Source organism: Ctenopharyngodon idella, chromosome 5 (assembly GCF_019924925.1).
Source record: "Ctenopharyngodon idella isolate HZGC_01 chromosome 5, HZGC01, whole genome shotgun sequence".
In the NCBI taxonomy this organism is placed as follows: domain Eukaryota; kingdom Metazoa; phylum Chordata; class Actinopteri; order Cypriniformes; family Xenocyprididae; genus Ctenopharyngodon; species Ctenopharyngodon idella.
The window spans coordinates 29,464,817-29,486,215 of record NC_067224.1 but is presented as its reverse complement, the minus strand read 5'-3'; the positions used below and the strand labels follow the sequence as shown (position 1 = coordinate 29,486,215).

The window sequence follows — 21,399 nt, the reverse complement described above, 5'->3', positions numbered from 1 at the left end:
AGAGACTTAGGTTAGGTAAAGAATCCTTTAAAAAAAAAATCACCCCCACTTAATAAGAGTCACAAGCTGAAGTGTTGTAAAATACATGAATACTGTTTTTTTACAGGCTTTATAGACAGACAGATTGAGAATGACTCTTGAAGGTTTGGAAGATCATTTTTAGTCCATATCTGCAAGACAGACTTCAGGGTAGGAAATGGACTGAAAATGAACTCCCAAAACTTACTGACAGATTCTGGAAGATAAATTCTTCAAACAGTGGTACAAGAGGATATGGTGCCGGTCCTTCAAGAGTCACTCTCAATCTGTTTGTCTATAGAGCCTATAAAAAAAAAAAAACAGTCTTCATGTATTTTACAACACTACAGCTTGTGATTCTTATAACACGAAGAATATTAAAGTGCAGTAAACTGTAAAACTGTTTGCGCTACAAACCAGTATGTTTATAATTAAGACAATACATTAAAATAACATGGTAAGAAATACCAGTTTGCAGTATTTTAAGCAGCATAAAGATCTGTTTTGTACAGCTAAAAATAACACAAAAATAACACATTAAAATTACAAATGGCCATGCCTGCTCTTACTTGAAAAATAAGGTGGATAACATCACGCTGAAACATGGCTATAATAAATATATATATATATATATATATTATATATATATAAAAACACACACAAAAAATAAACATAATATTACAACTTACAATTGCACAAAACCAAAGGCTGCGAAAGCACAAGTGATCTTGACTGTGCTAGTCATGAAGGTGTAACTCCATTGTGGATGTCCTTATCCTGTACCAACGTGCTAAAACACGGCCATACAAAGAATTCAAAACATTTTTACAGTAGTGTTCTCATTACAATTTTATGTAGCATATATGACAGACTTGTGCTGCACATATTGCACTTAAAGGGTTAGTTCACCCAAAAATGAAATTTCTGTCATTAAGTACCCTCATGACGTTCATCTTCAGAACACAAATTAAGATATTTTTGATGAAATCCGAGGGTATCTGAACCACACATAGGCAGCAACATCATTGCACCTTTTGAGATCCAGAAAGGTAGTAAAGACATTGTTAAAGTAGTCCATGTGACTGCAGTGGTTCAACCTTAATGTTATGAAGCAACAGGAATACTTTGTGCACAAAAACAAAAATAACGACTTTATTCAATAATTTCTTTTCTTCCCCGTCAGTCTCTTAAGCTGTTGACGTAGTGAGTGCAGTGCAGTGCTTCCATGTTCTATGTCAGAACGTCGGCTTATTATTGGCCGGCTCCTGCGTCAGCATCACACGCATGTGTCGTTGTGCTCACGTGTACAGCGTCGGCCAATACTGAGTCAGCATTCGGACATAAACACTGAAGCGCTGCACTGCGTTCACTACATCAACCCTGCAAGACCCTGAAACTGAGCTGCAGCACGGTGGCCAAGACCATACAGCGGTTTAACAGGACAGGTTCAACTCAGAACAGGCCTCGCCATGGTCGACCAAAGACGTTGAGTGCACGTGTTCAGCGTCATATCCAGAGGTTGTGTTTGGGAAAAAGACATATGAGTGCTGCCAGCATTGCTACAGAGGTTGAAGGGGTGGGGGGGGTCAGCCTGTCAGTGCTCAGACCATACACCACACACTGCATCAAATTGGTCTGCATGGCTGTCGTCCCAGAAGGAAGCCTCTTCTAAAGATGATGCACAAGAAAGCCCGCAAACAGTTTGCTGAAGACAAGCAGACTAAGGACATGGATTACTTAAACCATGTCCTGTGGTCTGATGAGACCAAGATAAACTTATTTGGTTCAGATGGTGTCAAGGGTGTGGGGCGGCAACCAAGTGAAGAGTACAAAGACAAGTGTGTCTTGCCTACAGTCAAGCATGGTGGTGGGAGTGTCATGGTCTGGGGCTGCATGAGCGCTGCCGTCACTGGGGAGCTATAGTTCATTGAGGGAACCATGAACTGCCAACATGTACTGTGACATACTGAAGCAGAGCATGATCCCCTCCCTTCAGAGACTGGACCGCAGGGCAGTATTCCAACATGATAACGACCCCAAACACACGTCCAAGATGACCACTGCCTTGCTAATGAAGCTGAGGGTACCTAAACTCTATTGAGCATCCTCAAACGGAAGGTGGAGGAGCGCAAGGTCTCTAACATCGTCGTCATGGAGAAGTGGAAGAGGACTCCAGTGGCAACCTGTGAAGCTCTGGTGAACTCCATGCCCAAGAGGGTTAAGGCAGTGCTGGAAAATAATGGTGGCCACACAAAATATTGACACTTTGGGCCCAATTTAGACATTTTCACTTAGGGGTGTACTCACTATTGTGGCCAGCGGTTTAGACATTAATGGCTGTGTGTTGAGTTAATTTGAGGGGACAGCAAATTTACACTGTTATACAAGCTGTACACTCACTACTTTACATTGTAGCAAAGTGTCATTTCTTCAGTGTTGTCACATGAAATGATATAATAAAATATTTACAAAAATGTGAGGGGTGCACTCACTTCTGTGAGATACTGATATATATATATATATATATATATATATACACACACACACATACACATACACACACACACATATATAAATTTCCCAAAATCTCAATTTTTCACTTTTCTCATAAACCATTAGGGAATATGAGGATTATACAAGAACAATGAAAGAAAAAGAAATGCTGTCATTCTGGAAAGCACTTGTTTGGTGATGTTTGCAGCCAGACAAGGTCGGATAGATCCAGGTCAGTAAGATCCTCACTTGAGGATAGTCTGTCTGCTGCATAAACTGCAGCCCACGCACAATGTTCCAGCTCACTAAAATGTCACTTTGATTTAAATTACGGATACTTTCGTTTATTTCCCAACAAAACCTTTTTTCAGTTGCTGAAATGCTCAGAATCATGTTTCATTTGCAGACAATAAAGGTAAAAGAAGATTAGCGTCAATAATTCTTTTCACATAGTTTGCTATCTGTTCTTGCAGTTTCTCCAGTTCTTTGTCAGGGTTTGTGTGTGCGAGTGAGAGACACACACAGTAGGGAACACCTCTTAGACCCCAATGGGCACCCGACTGATACCTAAGGTCAAAGGTCATGAGAAACATACAGAACAAAAGAGCTCTTGTGTGTAGTGAGAGAGAAGCGAGCCCTCTGAGTGTGTAAGTCTGTGTGTGTGGTACTAGAGACGGAGGATTGACAGAGTTTGTGCACAGAGACACAGACCTAGACATGTTCACTTTGAATGAAAGGTTGACCCAATGAAAGGTGGCAAAGAAGGCCTAAGACAAGGAACAATTTTCTGAAGGTAACAATATCCGGCCTCCCTCAAGCCATTGACCCACACCAAAAAAAATAAAAAATCACCATTTCCAACCAAAAAAAGTGGCTGATGGGAAAAAAAGCTTGTGCAATATGAATAAAGATGGTCGACAAGTATTGACCCATATATTTCCATGACTTTTCCATGCATTTATTATTACTGGATAAGATTAAGAATTGTTTGAACTGATTCACTAATCAGTCTAATTGATTCATTTTGAATCAGTTTGAATGATTTTTAAAAATGATTAGTGTTACTGAATTAATTATTAGTATTATTGATTTAATTATTAGCTGATTCCTTAATTAATCGTTTAGACTGATTTGTGAATCAATTCTAACAATTCACAGAAAATAACTGAAAAGATCAAGTCACTCATAAATCATACACAGCTGACTTTACTGTACCCAAGAGCAATTTTAACCAATTAAAAATTTTAGAGCAAAGAATATCTAGAAATGTTGTAAATTTGTATGGAAAACCTGGGCAACAGTATGGTGAACACGAGACCTACAAGACAGAAACAGAGGAGACCAGAGGCTGTATTCACAAAGAATTTTATCTTGCCACTAGGAGCTAGGAGTTTCAGCTTAAAGCCTATTCACAAAACTCTTACAAGCAAGGTTTACGAAAGAACTCTTAATATAAGAGTAAGGCGGAGTTTGACCTCATTGCTATGGATGATGTCACTCTTTTAAATCAGACACAGTGGTTAGTAGAGAAGCGTAGCAGGCAGACAGTGGGAAGGAGAAATATAATATATGAAATACTGTGTGTGTGTGTGTGTGTGTGTGTGTAGAACATTATCAAGTATTGTGCAGCCTACATTATGTATAACAATCAAGTACTACACCTACGGCTAATTCTATTCAGTTTCTATTATATTCTGTTCTATACAGCTTATACTTTCTTAAAAGGTCAATGTCATTGTAATATTTCAATATATTTACTTGGTTGCGACAACAGCAGGCATGCTTCGGATAATTTCTGAGTTTCTCTTAGGGATTTAGATGTCCTCAAAAGTGCTTCTAAGCTGCCTAGGTTTAGGGGCTACTTTAAATGTTAAATGCTTTGTGAATTACTCTTAGGTGAAAAATGTATGCATCCTAAAATTACGAGCAACACGCCTCTAATTTTTAAGAGTTGCTCTTAAATTTTCTCATTGGGAACAACATTTAGTCATAAGATTTTTTTGTGAATACGGCCCCAGAAGAACACACTGTAAAAAGTAGTAACTTGCAATTGCTGTTTTTAATTTGATTTAACCCATAAAAAATTATTTTGTTGGTATAAATTAAAGGGATAGTTCACCCATAAATAAAAATTCTGTCATCATTTACTCACCCTCAAGTTGTTCCAAATCCAAACCTGTCTGAATTTCTTTTTTGTGCCAAACACAAAAGAAGATATTTTGAAAAATATGGGTAACCAAACAGTTGATGGACCCCACTGACTTCCATAGTATGGAAAAACAAAATACTATAGAAATCAATGGGGCTCATCAACTGTTTAGTTACCAACATTCTTCAATATTGCTTCTTTTGTGTTTGGCAGAAGAAAGAAATTCATACAGGTTTGGAACAACTTGAGGGTGAGTAAATGATGACAGAATTTTCATTTTTGGGTGAACTATCCCTTTAATGTATTAAGGTTGATTCAGCAATATTCAATAATATTTTTGACCAGTTAATTTAAATGTTATCATTTTTAGGTTACCTTTTATTCAGTGCACAAAATACAGAGCCAGCAAAGGCTGTATTACATCTTTCTTTAAGTTTCCTTTCTGTCTAACAATTACTAGCACACACATTCATTCAGTATTCTACAGCCCTCGGTCTGGCATGTGACCCTGAGGTTTCTCATAGCCATGGGGATTGCTTGCGCAATTGAGAGATCTTCACCTTTGATTGGCTAAGCTACCTCTAGACATTCAATCAACGTCACCTGATGCGCTTGTATTGTTGAGATTTGTGTTAAGTACCTAACATGAAAAGATTAAGTATGTCATCTCTTTGCACCAGCCCAACACCTCCCCTCAGTGTTATGAAGCTAACCATAAGTCCTTTTGTCCTGTATTACAGAACTACTGAACTTCCTGATAATTAAAAAAAACACATCACATAAACTTTAAGTTATCAATGAGATGGTCCAAAACAGCTCAAATACGCAAAAAAAAACACACATAAACACTGACTAAAACAAGCTCTATTATATCACTATTTTATCAGTACTTCTTTTATTGAATGAATTAAACTAAAGGACTCCATCTCATGCGAATGTATCATTGTAATCATAATGACTTTCAAAAGTGCAGTTCATTTCTTTACATAAAACTTTTTAATAAGGAAAAAAATTAAGGCGTGCACCTTTATACTAGTATACAAAAAAAAAATCTAATCTAATCTAGCATCTAGTTCCAATACATTGAGGCAGCAAAGAAACTAGAGTCACAGCCTGCCATCTAGTGGCTAATAAGAGTATTTCATACATCTGCTATAGTACAGGAATGGTTTATTAAAATGAAAATTCTGTCATTATTTACTGACACTCATTGTTCTTCCAAACCCTTGTGCTTTTTCTATGAAACACCAAAATCCTTCCATGCATTGACAGTTCATGACAACATCTGTCAAGGTCCAAAAAAAAAAAAAAAAAAAAGAACAGAACACAAAAATCCAAAAATAAAAAGACATAATACCATAAAAGTATAATAAAAGTAGTTCATATGACTCATTTAAGTTTTCTGAACCTTATGGGAAATGATGACAGAAAAAAGAACAGGTTTGTAACAACAACAGCTAGTAAACAATGACATTTTGGGTTAACTATCACTTTCAGAGACACTTGAAGCACATTTGTCCAAATTCTCAACCTAAACAAACAAACTGCTTAAGGCAATATCTTAGTCATACATATGAATGATGGTGATTGAAAAAGTATGAGATGGGAGAAAATATATATATTTCAATGCTTTTGCATTCTCACAAAAGAAACTTTACTTTCTCTAGCAAAAGCATTGATCAACATAATTTTTATCCATTCTCATTTTTTTTTTTCCATAACCATGTCCCTTTAGGGCTCTGTACATACACAATCTCAAATACATGTCCATAACTGTGGTGTATGATTAAATACACTAACTTACTTGAGTAAGAAGGCGTCTTTCCATCATCTTCAATGTGTCAGTTCTTCCATTAGTATGTCAAGGATGCAGCACACTTTCTCCTCTGCAAAGACACAGCAAACAAGTCTTCACTGCTGCACAAAGACCCAAAGTACTAAAGACTGAACACCAAAAGAAAAAAAACTTAAGACTATAGCAGTCTTCAACATAATTAACAAATACAGGTCTGAAAACAGGTGCAAGTCTTTCAAGGCATACTTGCCCAGCTGCATCTTAACCTTTCATTTAATTTTTAGATTAGATTATATTCAACTTTGTCATTGTGCAGAGTTCAAGTACAGACCGAAGGAAATTAGGAAGTTAGCATCCACACAGAAGTGCAAATGGCAATACCCTCTATGAGGTAGAGAAAGTATATACCAGCTCTGTGCAAATGTGCAAAGAAAAATGAAATTGGAAGCACTTATAATGGGCTTCCATTCAACATTAATGCACTTCACATTCATAATAGTTTTTTTTTTTTTTTTTACTGTAAAGTGGAACTGTTATTACTGTTTGCATAAAATATCACTGTGGGATTATCTTTCTAAAAGCTTGACACAACGGCATCATTTAAACATTAGATGGTTTCATCATACATGTTTCTGTGTAATGTATTTAAAACGCAGAATTTACCTGGGAAAATTAATTTTCCTCAAAAATGAATATCAGGTCCAGTCTAAATGCTTTTAATAGCATTTTAATGCAAAAAATGGATGTTATCCGTCAGTCGATGGAAAAACAAATGGCCCTTATTAACTTTCCACAACTTGCTATATCAAATATTGCACTCCGGACTTGTCAATTTTACGGACTACAACTTTTTTTTTTTTTTTTTTTACAAATTTATCAACTTGTAATGTTAATGTTTTGTTATCAAATTTACATTACATTGAGAGCGTTACTTATTGTAGACTTCAGCGAAACTGACTACGACGCACCACTTCACCTGGCTAGGTTTGCCCAGAGCCGTTAAATATTACGTTAAATATAAATATGTTTTTCAACGGCTCTGGGTTTGCCATAACTAACTAGCTCGTGCACGTAAACGTGTGACGTGTGCAGCGAATAGCCAATCCGGTGATAGAGACCGCACGATTTATTTTTCCTCTGAAAATAAAAAAGATCGTTATGAAAAAAAAAAAAAAATGAAAAATGCAACCACATTTACACATTAATATGATCATTATGAGCAAAATAAATCACTCATTAATTTAGAGGGAGAGAAACAAGGTTAGGAACTTTATTGCGTCAGCTTACAGCTGATTGGTCCAATATAGATAGACAGATCTGCATATGAACTGACTGAAAAAGTAACGTGCTCCATATCAAAACAATGTTGATAAAATTAATAATAAACAATATAATATGATATACTGATAAAATTTTAAAAATATATATATATAATTTAAACTTTAGTTTCAAAATTATTATACCTACACGGGGCCGGGCCCAATGCATTCTACCCTAAGAACAGGCTATAGAGACCCTAATTGCAAAAACAATAACAATATAATATTATTTGTTAGCATTACCCTTTACTTAGTAATGTCATTTACTTTGTAATGTCATTTCAGTGATCATATTGTAGTGTAATGTAAAGTGTGACAAATATAAAAGAAAAAACTCTTCAATGCAGGATGACAAAAGATTTATTTGCAAACATGCTTTACAAACGTTACACATTAAAATAAGTCTTAAAATAAATGTCAACAATCATATTTAAAAAGGTAGCTTCTTGGCGGAATGTCACATATGCTTTTGGAATCTCTATTCAAATTCTTTACGCACTAAACTATAACGTATGTTTTGTGCTATTTCATGTACAACTTTTCACTATGATTGGGTTAAATTTGCATTTTCTTCTTGTGCATGCAAGGATCATTTTTAAGCTACTGAAATCCCCAACATTAAATTTGACTGAAATTGAGACCTGGATGAAAGCATATATTGATAACTAAACATGACTCATTTTAGGGAGGACCAAACAACAGTTAATAATAACAGCAAACAATCTGTAATGCCTCGATTGTAACCTTATATGTCTCATTATTTATTTATTTATTTTGGTATATTTACTGGTCTCCTCAGTCATTGATCAGAAAGGGAATATAAAACATCTCATGAGTCTAAGTATACACCCCTAAGAAAACAATGATCCATCCAAAAAAAAAAAAAAAAAATCAATGAAGCACTTTGGCTCATATTACACTTCATTTTCAAATAGTCATAAGAAGTTGCACACATAGCATGCTTCTGAAAAAGTATACAGTGACAATATTACCTCTCAGTGAATCAAACACGGTTTTTGAAGCTGTACGTTCAACCCTCTGTGGTAATACACACTGATACACATGATGGGGTAGTTGTGTGTTGCCATTTTTGGAAGAACGAGGATCTATTCATGGTAGACATGTTGTAATGGCAGACAAGGGCAATTTAATAAGGTAATTATTTTTATTGGAAAACAGCATTTTCAGTTTCTAGCATATGAACACTCAACCACACCCCCACACACACTTACACTGGGCTGACCAAATAAAAATCTTCATAAGTTCACATAAAGTCATCTGTGCTGAGATAAATGTCTCATTTAAATTCATGAGTAGGAAGCATTTAGAAGGTTACGTTATACTGTTGAGCTGGAAAATGCCAAATGAATGAAGAAAGATTTGTCTCAGACTCCCTCTAATCTGAAATATTTGAAAGGAAAGGAAAAATGACAATTCTGTCATCACTTACTCATACATGTTCCAATCTTGACTATTACTTTCCTTTTTCCATGGAACACAAAAGCAGAAATTTTGAACTGGTTCTCTATTTGCAATTTCAATGAAATTATCATAAAACAGACTGAATGTGCAATAGTACTATTTAAAGTCTTCTGATTTCATACAATGAGTTGTGTAATACACAGGCCAAAGTTGTTATTCACTGATTTCTTCCCCTTATAGGCAACCCTTGTAAATGCAACCGGATCATTGACTAGTGGTCATATTCGGTCACACTAGTCCTCATTTACTTTCATTATCTTGAAAAGAGTGGCCCAAATATATACAAAAGAGGTTTATACCACATTCATGTACAAAAACATATTAAATGCATAGCCTATGTATGCATAACAGCACGACTTAACACAGCTAAACCAGCAGCTATTGATACCTGGAAATTCTTCCCTTTCAATATATTAGAATGTATAAAGAAAATGCATCAGACATTTTTTAATGGATCTGCTATTTTTCTGGTCATTGAAAAATAGTGGCCCAAATATTATTTTAAAATTCTGCTTTGTGTCCCACAGAAGAAAGATTGTAATGCAGGTTTAAAATAGACATTTTGGGTGAACTATCCCTTTAATAGTTCCAACATTCATCCTCTGGCAGAACTCATTTAGGCAAAAGATCAACTCTTAAACTCAAAAAAAAAAAAAAAAAAAAAAAATTAAATTAAGTTAAATTAAAAACAGCAACGTCATAAAACTGTCAAAACATATTATGGCAGATCTAACCTTGTTTGCACACCCTTGGCATGTTCAGTCGAGCCTAACATCTACATTTATCTTTAAGTAAATACACTATTGAAAACTATGGCAAAAAATTCCATAAAGCTCTTTTGCTTGTGCAATGCACTGCACACCTCATTATGCATGCCTCCTCTTTCTCATCATTAAATGTCAAACCATGGGTGGGCTAAAATAGTTATGAATTTCAGGGAACACAGATGGCATATTACGGTAACCGTAACAGATATGCTTACGCAAGAGCTTGGAGTGGAAAAAAACACTGCATTATATAGTGATGATTTATATCGTCATTTGCTATGGCTTGATTTCTCTATTCCAATAACAGGAAATAACAACAAAAAACCTGAAGCACCAACATATTATCTTTACAACTATCTTATGAATACATAAATAAATGCAATTATATTTGTTCCATTTAAAGGTGAAACACATCAAATGGATTTTACTATGTTACTTAGTATATACAGACACGTTATGCATTAATGTACAATTCTTTACATTGGTGAAGCATTCTTTCCTGTTTGGTTTGATTTTTCAAGTGCTCAGAAAGTAAAGCTTGCCTTACAGCAATGCGTTCCTTAACAGCTGCACATAACATTATTTAAGCTGCTGCTTAAGAAATTGTACCCATTTGTGGCACTGCCTTCGAATGTTTGATGATGCCTTAGTAGGTAGATCATCTTCCTTTTTGCAAAATCGACCCTACATGCGAAAAGTACACCTTTAAATACTGTCTCCAAATAAACCCTAACTAACAGTCCTCCCAAAGTGTCCTATAGTTGCAAAGTGTTTAAGAGTAGCAGCATGACAGCAAGGCACAGGACGAATGTGCTGTCCACCAAATCCATTTCTAAACTACTTTAAAGCTGCTTTTCAGTCTATCTGATTGCCAGATTATATTCTTGTGCTTTCAGGAGGTTGGTGAGTGGGCTTGTAGAAGGTGTAATTGGGAAATCATGTTGCAAGAGGTTGTGCATGTCTACTTGATTCACAGTGTAATAGGGAGAAATCTCGTTCCCCTACAGAGTCTAGTAAAATGGAGTTTACAAAGGGTGCGGAGACCCAACCCGAGTCCAGCGGCATCCATTTTGGAAGTGTTGGATGATGACTCTTCAACTTTGCACACTATTTCCTCCTCACTGAGGCAGGAAACCTGAGTTTATCACCGTGTATTACATCCTGTGTATGACATACGTCTTTGAAGCTCTCAGATTTTTAGTTACGCCTGGGCTACAGTTGGAAGCAAGAGTTCTGCTGCAGCTTGAATGGTGTTTGAGCACATTATGAAAATCTAACGCAAATATTACTGCTCTTATGCTGTATATATTAAGACAGAGTCAGTGAGGTGTACTGTAGCAGTGCAAGAACGTGGCTATGGAAGCATGAGCCTTTTATAGTGCTATAATGCAGGTCTGTAATGATGTGACTGTAAGCTACGTCTTTGTTGCCTTTGGAGGAAGAGCAGTGAAGGTAAAGTTGCAGCGCCTTTCAGTTCTGCAGGAGCGTTTCTCTCCAGTTAAAGCTGTGATTCGGTCCATGGGTGAGCGGCAAGATGGGCGGGTCTACAAGCTGCCAAACGCCTGTCTCACCCATCTCTTCACAAGCACAAAAGCCTAAGTAAGGTATCTGTGAGAGAGAAACGGAAGGGGGGGAAATATTTAGATTGTTTATACATATATATATATATATATATATATATATACACACATATACGTACATATACATATACATACACACACATATATATTATATATATATATATATATATATATATATATATGAATGTATAAAATCATATGTAACATTAAAATATCAAAATAAATACGTAAATTGACACTACCGCACAAAAGTTTGGGGACAGGAGATATTTTCATGTTTTTGAAAAAGTCACTACTGCTCACTAAGGCAGCATTAGTCAAAAATACATTAAAACAGTATGTTGTAAAATATTATTACAATTTAAAATAACTATTTTCTATTTCAATATATTTCAAAATGCAGTGCATTCCTGTGATGGCAAAGCTGAAATTTCAGCAGCATTACTCCAGTCTTCCGTCTCACATGAATCATTCTAATATGCTGTTTTGGACAAAAAACATTTCTCATTTATTATTAACATTGAAAACAGTTGTGCTGCTTAATATTTTGTTGGATCCGTGTACAATTTATTTTTCTTTGATGAATAGAAAGTTAAAAAAGCAGCATTTATTTGAAATAGAAATCTTTTATAACAATGTAAAAGTCTTTACTGCCACTTTTCAGCGACTTTGCTGAATAAAAGTATTCATTTCTTGCAAAAAAATCTCTGACCTCAAACTTTTGAACAATTATGTAATATTTTTATTAATATCACCTCTGAATATCATCTGTAATATATATATAGTCAAACCAAAATTTATTCAGACACCTTGAACATTTCATTCATTAATACAGTTTATTCACTATAGTTAAAAAAAATGGTAATAAAATATGATAAGATCTCAGAGTTAAACTGTCAGAAAAAAATTTATCTTAATTATGTCAGATAACACTTAAGCAAAACATGGTCAGGTCAAAGTGTCTGAATAATTTTTGGTTCCAGATTTTAATCAATTTTACTGGTAGTCCACTGTATGAAGAATTTTTGGGTATAATATGTCACAGTTTACTTTATTTTTCTATCCTCACTTACATAAATGAACTATAGTGTCCTGCACCCACTAGTAAAAATATACCAAAAATATAAAAAAATGTGAATAATTTTTTATTTGACCTTTACACAAGAATGTGTGTGTGTGTGTGTGTGTGTGTGTGTGTGTGTGTGTGTGTGTGTGTGTGTGCGTGCGTGCGTGTGTGTATATATAAAAAATTAATTATATATAAAATATTTAGAAAATGCACAGGAGATCTGACCTTTCTGACCACTTGCACAAAGTCTTTAGAGTTCTGTGGGGTCAAACCCTGTATCTGCCTCGTACAAGCCTCAAGAGAGGAAGCATGGGCCACAATCAGCACTGTATTTCCTGTTTGATACCAGAACAACATGGTCAATATATAACAGTATAGATTAAAAAAAAATATGCAAAGAAGTACATGCACTCATGACCTACCCAGATTATTGCACTCTGACAGAATTTCACGCGTCACTTGGAAGCTGCGACTGATGTAAGTTTCATAGGACTCAGACACGGCCAGTTTACTGATGGGTATATGAGGTCTGCAGGGGAACAAGACAACTTAATAATTCCAGTTACTGCAGGAAGTTATTTATGAAATCAAATGGAACCATAAAACAAAAAATAATGCTATCAATAAGCAACATTACAATCAAAAAGTGTAGCAAAAAGGATGAGCGTCTAATAAAATACCTGTACGTTGTATCCACACTAAGGTTAGCAGCAGCCAGGTCTGCAGGGGGGATCCAGGCGGGTAATGAGGTTCCCGACACCCATTTAGTCCACTCAAACAAACCCGGCTCAACTCTGATCTTAGTCTTCCCATCCTTTTGAAGACCTGAGATATATAGTCCAAAACAAAGAAAGAGGCACATAGGAAGAAATTGCTTTAGGGATGTAAATTGGCATGGCTAATGAGGTAGAAACCGATTCAAGAAGAAACAAAAGAGAGATGAAAGAGCGATGAAGGTAATATTTTACCTCTGAGGATATGATGAGCTGTTTGCACGCAGCGCAGAGATGGAGAACAGTATACAAAGTCTATTACTGTATTACTTTCTTGAAGAGCCTCCCCTGTGAAACAAACCACACATAAACACATGTTAGTGCAGATAGTGGAGCAGAAATGGCATCTTTAATGCAATTAGTGTGCAGAATAGTAAGGAATTCATGTGATCTTGATCTTAAAGTGTTTTTAACAGTGATGAGGGACTGACCGACTAGGCGAGCCTGCGTGGATCCGAACACAGTAATAGGGCAGTCCTTATCATAGTCCCTGAACCCTCCACTCCTTACTGGGAGACTTGCCGGCATATTGAGGTTTGACCGCACATACCGACCTGCTCAATGTACACAAATATAGACAAATGAGTACACATTGAGAAATTACACATCAACAGGGTTCTCACACAATTTGGCCCATAAATTCCCTTGATTTTTTTCCTTCTGGATATAGTTACTTTATTTTTGTTGATTTATAGCTGATGAAATGTTTTAGAGCTTAATATAACTGTAACATTTTAAAACTCGCTGATATTTCCAGCTTTTCCAGCTGGTTGTGGGAACAACTATAAAGAACTGATTTGGAAAGTTGAAATCAGACCTTTGGCATCAAAGCACTGAGTGATCCAGTGTTTCCCAAACACTACGTCCATTCTCTCACCATGGCGACACACAAACAACGTTCTCTTAGGCAATCGAGACTGATTAGGTCGTAGGATCTAAAACAAATCATTTTGAATAAAACATTAGCTTTCATATTAGCACAAGATCCCATCCCCCCCAAGTCAGGCGTGATCAGCTAAAGACAAAAAAAGAAGGAAAACCTGACCATTATATATTATTAAAAAAATATATTTTATCAAATGAATAAAGATATATCTTGTGTTGCAATAATACATAATATTGTACTGTAAAATAATAATAATCAAGTATTTAATATTCATGATTAATATATTATAATACAATATACTGTATAAACATGGAAAAAATTACATCCCTGAAAGTGTTTTACCTGCATAGGCTGACATATGACACTAAGACTTGGGGGATCCAAAGGCATGGGGTCATCAAGGAGACGACCATCCAAGTGTGGGTCAAAAAAAATCCCACCCATTGCACCTCTGATATTGGTTGGGGGGGTTCCATTAAGGAAAGAGAAAGACCTGAAAAAAGGAGATAATGAGAAGTAGGTAATGAGATGCAGAGATGTAAATATTTCAGTTACTGCTTTTAGATCTAGATCATACTGTCACCTTGAGAGCTCGACAGTAAACTACCGTTCAAAAGTTTGGGGTCAAAAAGATTTTTAATATTTTTGAAAGAAGTCTCTTATGTTCAGCAAGGCTGCATTTATTTGATTTAAAAAAAAAAAAATGGAAAAACGGTAAAGATGTGAAATATTATTATAATTTAAAACAACTGCTTTCTATTTTAATATATTTTAAAATATAATTTATTCATGTGATGACAAAGCTGAATTTTAGGTAGTCATTGCTTCATGATCTTTCTGAAATCATTTTATCATGAAAACATCTCTCATTATTATTATTCATGGCTGCATATCAATATTTTTGTAGAAACTGTGAATTTATTTCCTGGTTTTACAGACAGGACTTAGATTAAACCAGGATTAGGCCTTAGTTCAATTAGGACATTTAAGTAGCTTTATAAACATGCCTTAAAAGAACATTACTGGTGTGCATCTTGAGACAAAATATAAAACAGCTCTCTGATGAATAGAAAGAGCCATCTTACCCATGAAAGACCCAAGTGTCACACTCATCTGCCCTATTGACATAATTTTCTGGCAGTAGTCCAGATAACCCTGTGCTCATCGAGGTCCCGTAGACCCAGCCCTCACTGGCAGTGGTCTGTTCAATAGACGACATGAAGATGAAGTCACCGGGCATCAGCTCCAGTTCATCATCATTCTGAGGCGCATAAGGGTACATCACCCGCAGAGTCTTAAAACAAAGAGACAGAAAAGTTACAAAGCCACCTAAGCCATATGATAACATAATTATTAATTAGTAATCTTTCAGCATTATCAAGCATTTTAATTAAATATATTCAGTGTTTAAAGTATTAACCCATGTAGATACCAATAACATTGCACTACAAAGTGTATATATCTAACTTAATTATAATTTAGAAATTATTAAAATAATTGCATGGATGCAAATGAATGTAGTGATACAATGGTATGCTTTATTTTCTATAGAAGACTTTCTGTAGCAAATATTTGGCATAAACAATGGTAAATTATATGGTAAATTCTCTTAAAACAAAACATTATATTCTTTAGGATGTTAGCAAAAGAAACAATGGTAACAACCAATAGACTACCTCATGATTGGCAAATCGGATGTCTCGTGAAAAGAGTACAGCTTGCCAATCACAGCACAGGGTTATGTCTACACTTTTGGCAAGTTTTTCTAATGATGCATGATGATTGGTTTGGAAGTGGTAGGCCAGAGTTACGTGAAGCTGCTTCTTATGGGGCTCCACATGAACATCTGGAGAGAGAGAATGTACATTATTTTACATTGCACAAACCTATTGGCAATGCAAATATCTGTTTACTTCCATGCCAGAAAAGCTGAACACTAAACTGAAATTGAATTGAATAAAGAAGAAAGGGAGCAACAAAGAAAATTAAGATTATTGCTCATCATCAGTAGCACTAACAAACAAACATATAAACACACACCTGCTTTGGATTCCGCCTCAGTGGCAAAGTCTGCAGCAAAGCTCTTGATCACCTCAGCCACCTTCTCCTCCACAAAGAGGCCAATGAAGTTTGAGGATGAGTAGAACTCCAGGGGAAGCGGGGAAGGGAAGCGACCTTTCCACTGACCTACCACAGCCTGCAGAGCTTCACAGAGGGCGTCTACCTTAGCATCTGCACACTACAGTGACAAAGAGAGAGATACAGTCCTTCAGTGATGCTTTCATATTTCACAATATTAATCTTTTACTGTATTTTTGATTGAAAAAAATGAGCATAAGAGACTAATGTAAACGTTTTTATTATTCAACAGACATTCAAAGTGATGAAGTCAAAGAAAAAAGGTTTTCACAGCAATTTTCAATTAAATCGTCTGGTGTACCATTATGGAATTTAATACAGTGTAAATCATTATGTAATTTTAATACATGTAAATGATGTACTTTTTATATATAGTTTCTAAGGTTGGTGTGGTAAAACTAAAAAATGCATTTAAAAAATGGTATTAAGTAAAAAGAACAGCGCTCAGAAAGACGCATATATGGTTGGATATGTTGATGAAGTGCTCTGACCATGAAGAACTGGCAGAGGGTTATGTGAGGGAAGATGTTGTGGGCTTTGTTCTTTCCGCATGTGATGCGACTCTGCTGCCAGAAGTTGGAGAGCTGGTTGAGGAGGGGACCGGTGGGTTTTAGGTACAGCACATACTCCCTGGGTAAAGGATCATCCAGGAATGGGTCATCCACATGGGAAAACAACCTGTAGAAAACAGACATTCATGCCATGTTGGATATACTTTGCCAAGACATTATGAATAAGTGAGCAGTAATTTAACTTTTTGGTTGGGATGGAAAGTAAGGACATGATTGGCTTAATTTCTTTTTTTTAAAGTGAGAACATATACTTCTGACTCCCTGCCAGCAGAGGGCAGCAGTAAACAATTAAAGTGCATTGAAGTGCACATAAAGCTGAGTTCATAAGTTTGAGTACATGTGAACCTATATAATAGTGTAATGTTTCTTTTCAGTGTGTGTGTCTGTGGGCATGTTAAAACGCAACATATTATCATTTCAAAGCTCAATAAGTGTCACTGGATCAGTACGGTTCAACTGAAATGAACGACTGTCAAATACGACATGGGTCACGGTGCATGTGTGTGGGTGTGAACACTCACCAATCACAGGCTGCTTGTACATTTCTGCCCCCAGTCGAAACCAGAGCTTTTAGCCTGTAACAGAAAGGACAGAGGGAGAGGAAGAGAGAGAGAGAGAGATCAGCTCAATTGCTGTACTGGTCACAAAATCAATGGCCTTCTTTCCGGAGGATGTTTATCAGTACATTAGCGCTGAGGACTTTTCTCAGAGATCTAAATCTGATATTACGGAGATGTTCTTCTATTGTTCCTATCTCTGTATGTGAAACATATATCAAGCATGAAATCACACGTAGGCTAAACAAACTCTGTGATAACGCTCTAGACCACTGTCCCCCAGAGCAGCACTGGGAAATAATTACTTGTTTACTGGCATTTATGAATATTGAGGAGGGTTACTTCTCCAGATTAGTTTAAAGAGGGTCATGTGAGCCAAAGCCACCTATAAGAAAAGCTCAAACCCATTCAGTGAGGGACAAACGTCTACTCACAAAATTTAAAGGGGATGTCTGATGCTAATTCATGCATTCTGACTTATTACACTGTTAAAGAGTTGGATTCTCATGCTAAACATGGTCAGAGTTTCAAAAAATGAGTTGGATGTATGACAGAGTATCTCTGTGCCAAATACACTCCTTCAGGGTTCGTATAAGTTTCTGAAAGTTTTTTTTCGAGTATGGCCCTATATGACATCATAAAGGGAGGAATTCCTTGTATCGGTACTTCTCCCGGAAGCACGCGCATACAACAACCAGAGCGAGCCCATCAACGTGCTTTGTTCGGGTTACGGAAGTTGCCGGCAGCGCTGCACAGGACTTGCTCGAGAAAGATTTGTCATTTTGTTTTTAAACCACGATATCAACAAAGAAGTGTGTTTTTGGTTGTGAGGTAAAGATAACCTTGTTCAGCTTCCCAAAGAACCCAGCATTAAGGGAACAGTGGATGCAGTTTGTTTTTCCGGGGCAGCAACGGAGTTGTGCAAGTGTGTTTGTTTGTTCCCGGCATTTCGGTGATGAATGTTTTATAAACTAGGCCCATTTTGACGCTGGATTTGCATATCGTTTGAAACTAAAAGATGGAATGTCCCAAGAATAAAGATCCCTGTCATGAGTTGGAACCACAGGCGATAAGTAAAACTGCATCAAATGTCTCCGTTTTGTTGGCAATTGCCGCATAAGTGCATACAATGTAAACAACACGAACATATAGTGAATCAAAAGTTATCTAGGGACAATACAATGATTTATTGCGTCCTCGTGACTCTTTAGTTCCGCCCACGGCACGCCTCCAGGAGCTCTACTGTTTTCGGAAAGAAGCGGTTTGACTGTATCTGTCTTTTATGAATCTGATGAAAAGATAAACGCTCTGAGGAGGTATGAAGGATGCAATACTACTCTATAGGTACTCAAGATTAACATAAGATTGGCAGAAACTGTGTGTGTTATGTCCCCTTTAAGATTCTGCACTATTTCTAGGTCACTAATAAAATAAGCAAATTTGTGCCATTTATCATGCGACTATCTTTATGCAAAATATCATATTTCACTTGACTAGTAGAGCTAAAGGAAGCCTAAACACTGCTGTCATTAAAGCAAAAACTTCTCTCTCTCTCTCTATATATCTATATATCTCTATATATCTATATATCTCTCTCTATATATATATATATATATATATACATATACAGACATTTTCACTAGTGGTCTCAGACTTTTTAGACCCTTTACCTACACTTTGCTCTTACTGGTATATAGTATAAAAAATAAATCCACAACATTCAGTCCCACACACTATAATACAATTTTTAATATGCAGTTTTCTGAAATACTTCATTCTAATTGGTCAAATATTTTTTGGCACAAAGACCGCTAAACTGCATAAATTGTGTAAATGTTTTTCGTGGTCTCTTTCTTCTCACATAATAAAATAAATTTACATTTCTATTATTTATTTATTTATTTATTTAATGAGTAGTCAGAGAGTTTCCTACGGACAGCAACATCTACACTACCATTCAAAAGTTTGGGGTCAGTAAGACTTTTTATAAAATACATTAATACTTTTATTCAGCAAAGATATATTAAATTTATCAAAAGTGACAGTAAAGACTTTTACATTGTAACAGAAAAATTCTATTCCAAATAAATACTGATCCTAGTACCCTGAAAAAAATGTATCATGTTTTCAATAATGATAATAACAAGAAATGTTTCTTGAAAACTAAATCAGCATATTAGAATGATTTCTGAAGGATTCTGAAAATTCAGCTTCGCCATCGGAAATAAATTACATTTTAAAATATATTAAAATAAAAAGCATAATATTACTGTTTTACTGTATTTTTGATCAAATAAATGAAGCCTTGGTGAGCTACTTTAAAAAAACATTTTTAAAAAATCCTATCGACACCAAACTTTTGAACGATAGTATATAAAAAAAGTTATATTTTGGATGCGTAAAGAGCAACCCCCTGAATTTATCAATACATTGAACATCTCACAAATGCTCACCAAATCTGACTCATTTAGCATGTGTCTGGCTTATAAAGATCATAGTGGAAAATAATATCACTTGGTCTGTGGTTTGAAGAACTGTGATGAAAAAGGAAATATGTTCTATCTCTCTCAGTTCATAAAACACTCGCCACAGCCTCCTCCTCTGTCTCTCTGGTTCTCTTTTATTCTTGCTTTTTATCATACCGAACTAAAAGGTGTAATTAAAAGCAATCTGACACCTATGGTACAATAATTTAGGGTCACAGACCCACTTATTTGTGCAAGGCCATCTCTAATACATGCACACACATGTTCACAGTTAGAGGAAGTACATTACTTGGTAGAGATAATTGCACATAATCTTCTCATGTGTAGGTTGATATTATTTCCTCTGCTCCATCTATACTGTAAAACGACATATAATCCAATCTAAGTCACGCTAAACTCACTATGTCATTTCCTCATGTGTCAGCTGACATCTCAAAGGCTTTTTTCCTGAGCTGATTAAATTATCTTCTAAATCTAATTAGGGTCTTTTTATAAAAGCTCTAAAAATCACACACTCTGACTAACTCTCAAGGGAAATGGAGTGTTGTGCACCATGGATCCGTTTGAAACCTCACAGTAAAACCGAAAATGCTGCTTGAGGTTTGAAGAAAGCAGTAAAAAAAAAACACCAAAATGACTACAAGACAACATAAAGGGACGGTCTGCTGCTAAACAATGATCAATCAGTGAAAATACGAGTACTCTGAGATACATTTAATCTCATCCTACCATAGACATTTAATTTCCGCTAACTCAGGATCACAAAAAAGTTATTCAGTGACGGATTTATGGAATAATACGAATGAACCAGAGCAACATTTCACTACAAGTGTAAAGACATGCTTCCCTTACGCCTCGCGAGAAAAACCATGACAAGACACAAGAACAGAGTCACGCGTCAGAGATGAGGGAAATTATGCAGATTATGCAGATTGTTCAAAGTACAGGAAGCCTCTGGTGATCGGCGCTTCACAATGCATATCTGACAATGTATCAGAGCATTATAAGCAAACTAACAAACATTTATATTCATTGCAGATGCACCAAAGTCATTTCTAATGAAGATCCTCAACTATCTGCAACAAAGTATGAAAACAGTAAAACTAAAAAGTTTAAAATAACTTTTCCATTTTAATATATTTTAAAATGTAATTCATTCCTGTGATGAATTTTCAGCATCATTACTCCAGTCTTCAGTCACTGTCACATGATTCTTCAGAAATCATTCTAATATGCTGATTTAGTGCTTGAGAAACATTAAAAACTTTGTTGAAAGCTTTCTTTGTTGAAAAGAACATCATTTATTTGAAATAG

At 35.8% G+C, this 21,399-nt stretch overlaps 1 protein-coding gene across 1 annotated transcript in view; it reads right to left on the bottom strand.

Moving 5' to 3' along the window:
* Positions 1 to 8,116: 8,116 nt before the first annotated feature.
* ubash3ba (ubiquitin associated and SH3 domain containing Ba) overlaps positions 8,117 to 21,399 on the bottom strand; it is a 29,804-nt gene continuing 16,521 nt past the window's right edge. The window contains exons 2-14 of the mRNA XM_051894514.1: positions 17,564 to 17,617; positions 16,962 to 17,148; positions 16,372 to 16,570; positions 16,008 to 16,177; positions 15,417 to 15,625; positions 14,674 to 14,824; positions 14,263 to 14,380; positions 13,877 to 13,999; positions 13,641 to 13,733; positions 13,353 to 13,497; positions 13,095 to 13,201; positions 12,898 to 13,007; positions 8,117 to 11,631 (exon numbers count right to left, since the gene is read on the bottom strand). Of these exons, the coding sequence (XP_051750474.1) occupies positions 11,494 to 11,631; positions 12,898 to 13,007; positions 13,095 to 13,201; positions 13,353 to 13,497; positions 13,641 to 13,733; positions 13,877 to 13,999; positions 14,263 to 14,380; positions 14,674 to 14,824; positions 15,417 to 15,625; positions 16,008 to 16,177; positions 16,372 to 16,570; positions 16,962 to 17,148; positions 17,564 to 17,617 (1,804 nt within the window). The 3' untranslated portion in view covers positions 8,117 to 11,493. The remainder of the gene's footprint in view (positions 11,632 to 12,897; positions 13,008 to 13,094; positions 13,202 to 13,352; positions 13,498 to 13,640; positions 13,734 to 13,876; positions 14,000 to 14,262; positions 14,381 to 14,673; positions 14,825 to 15,416; positions 15,626 to 16,007; positions 16,178 to 16,371; positions 16,571 to 16,961; positions 17,149 to 17,563; positions 17,618 to 21,399) is intronic.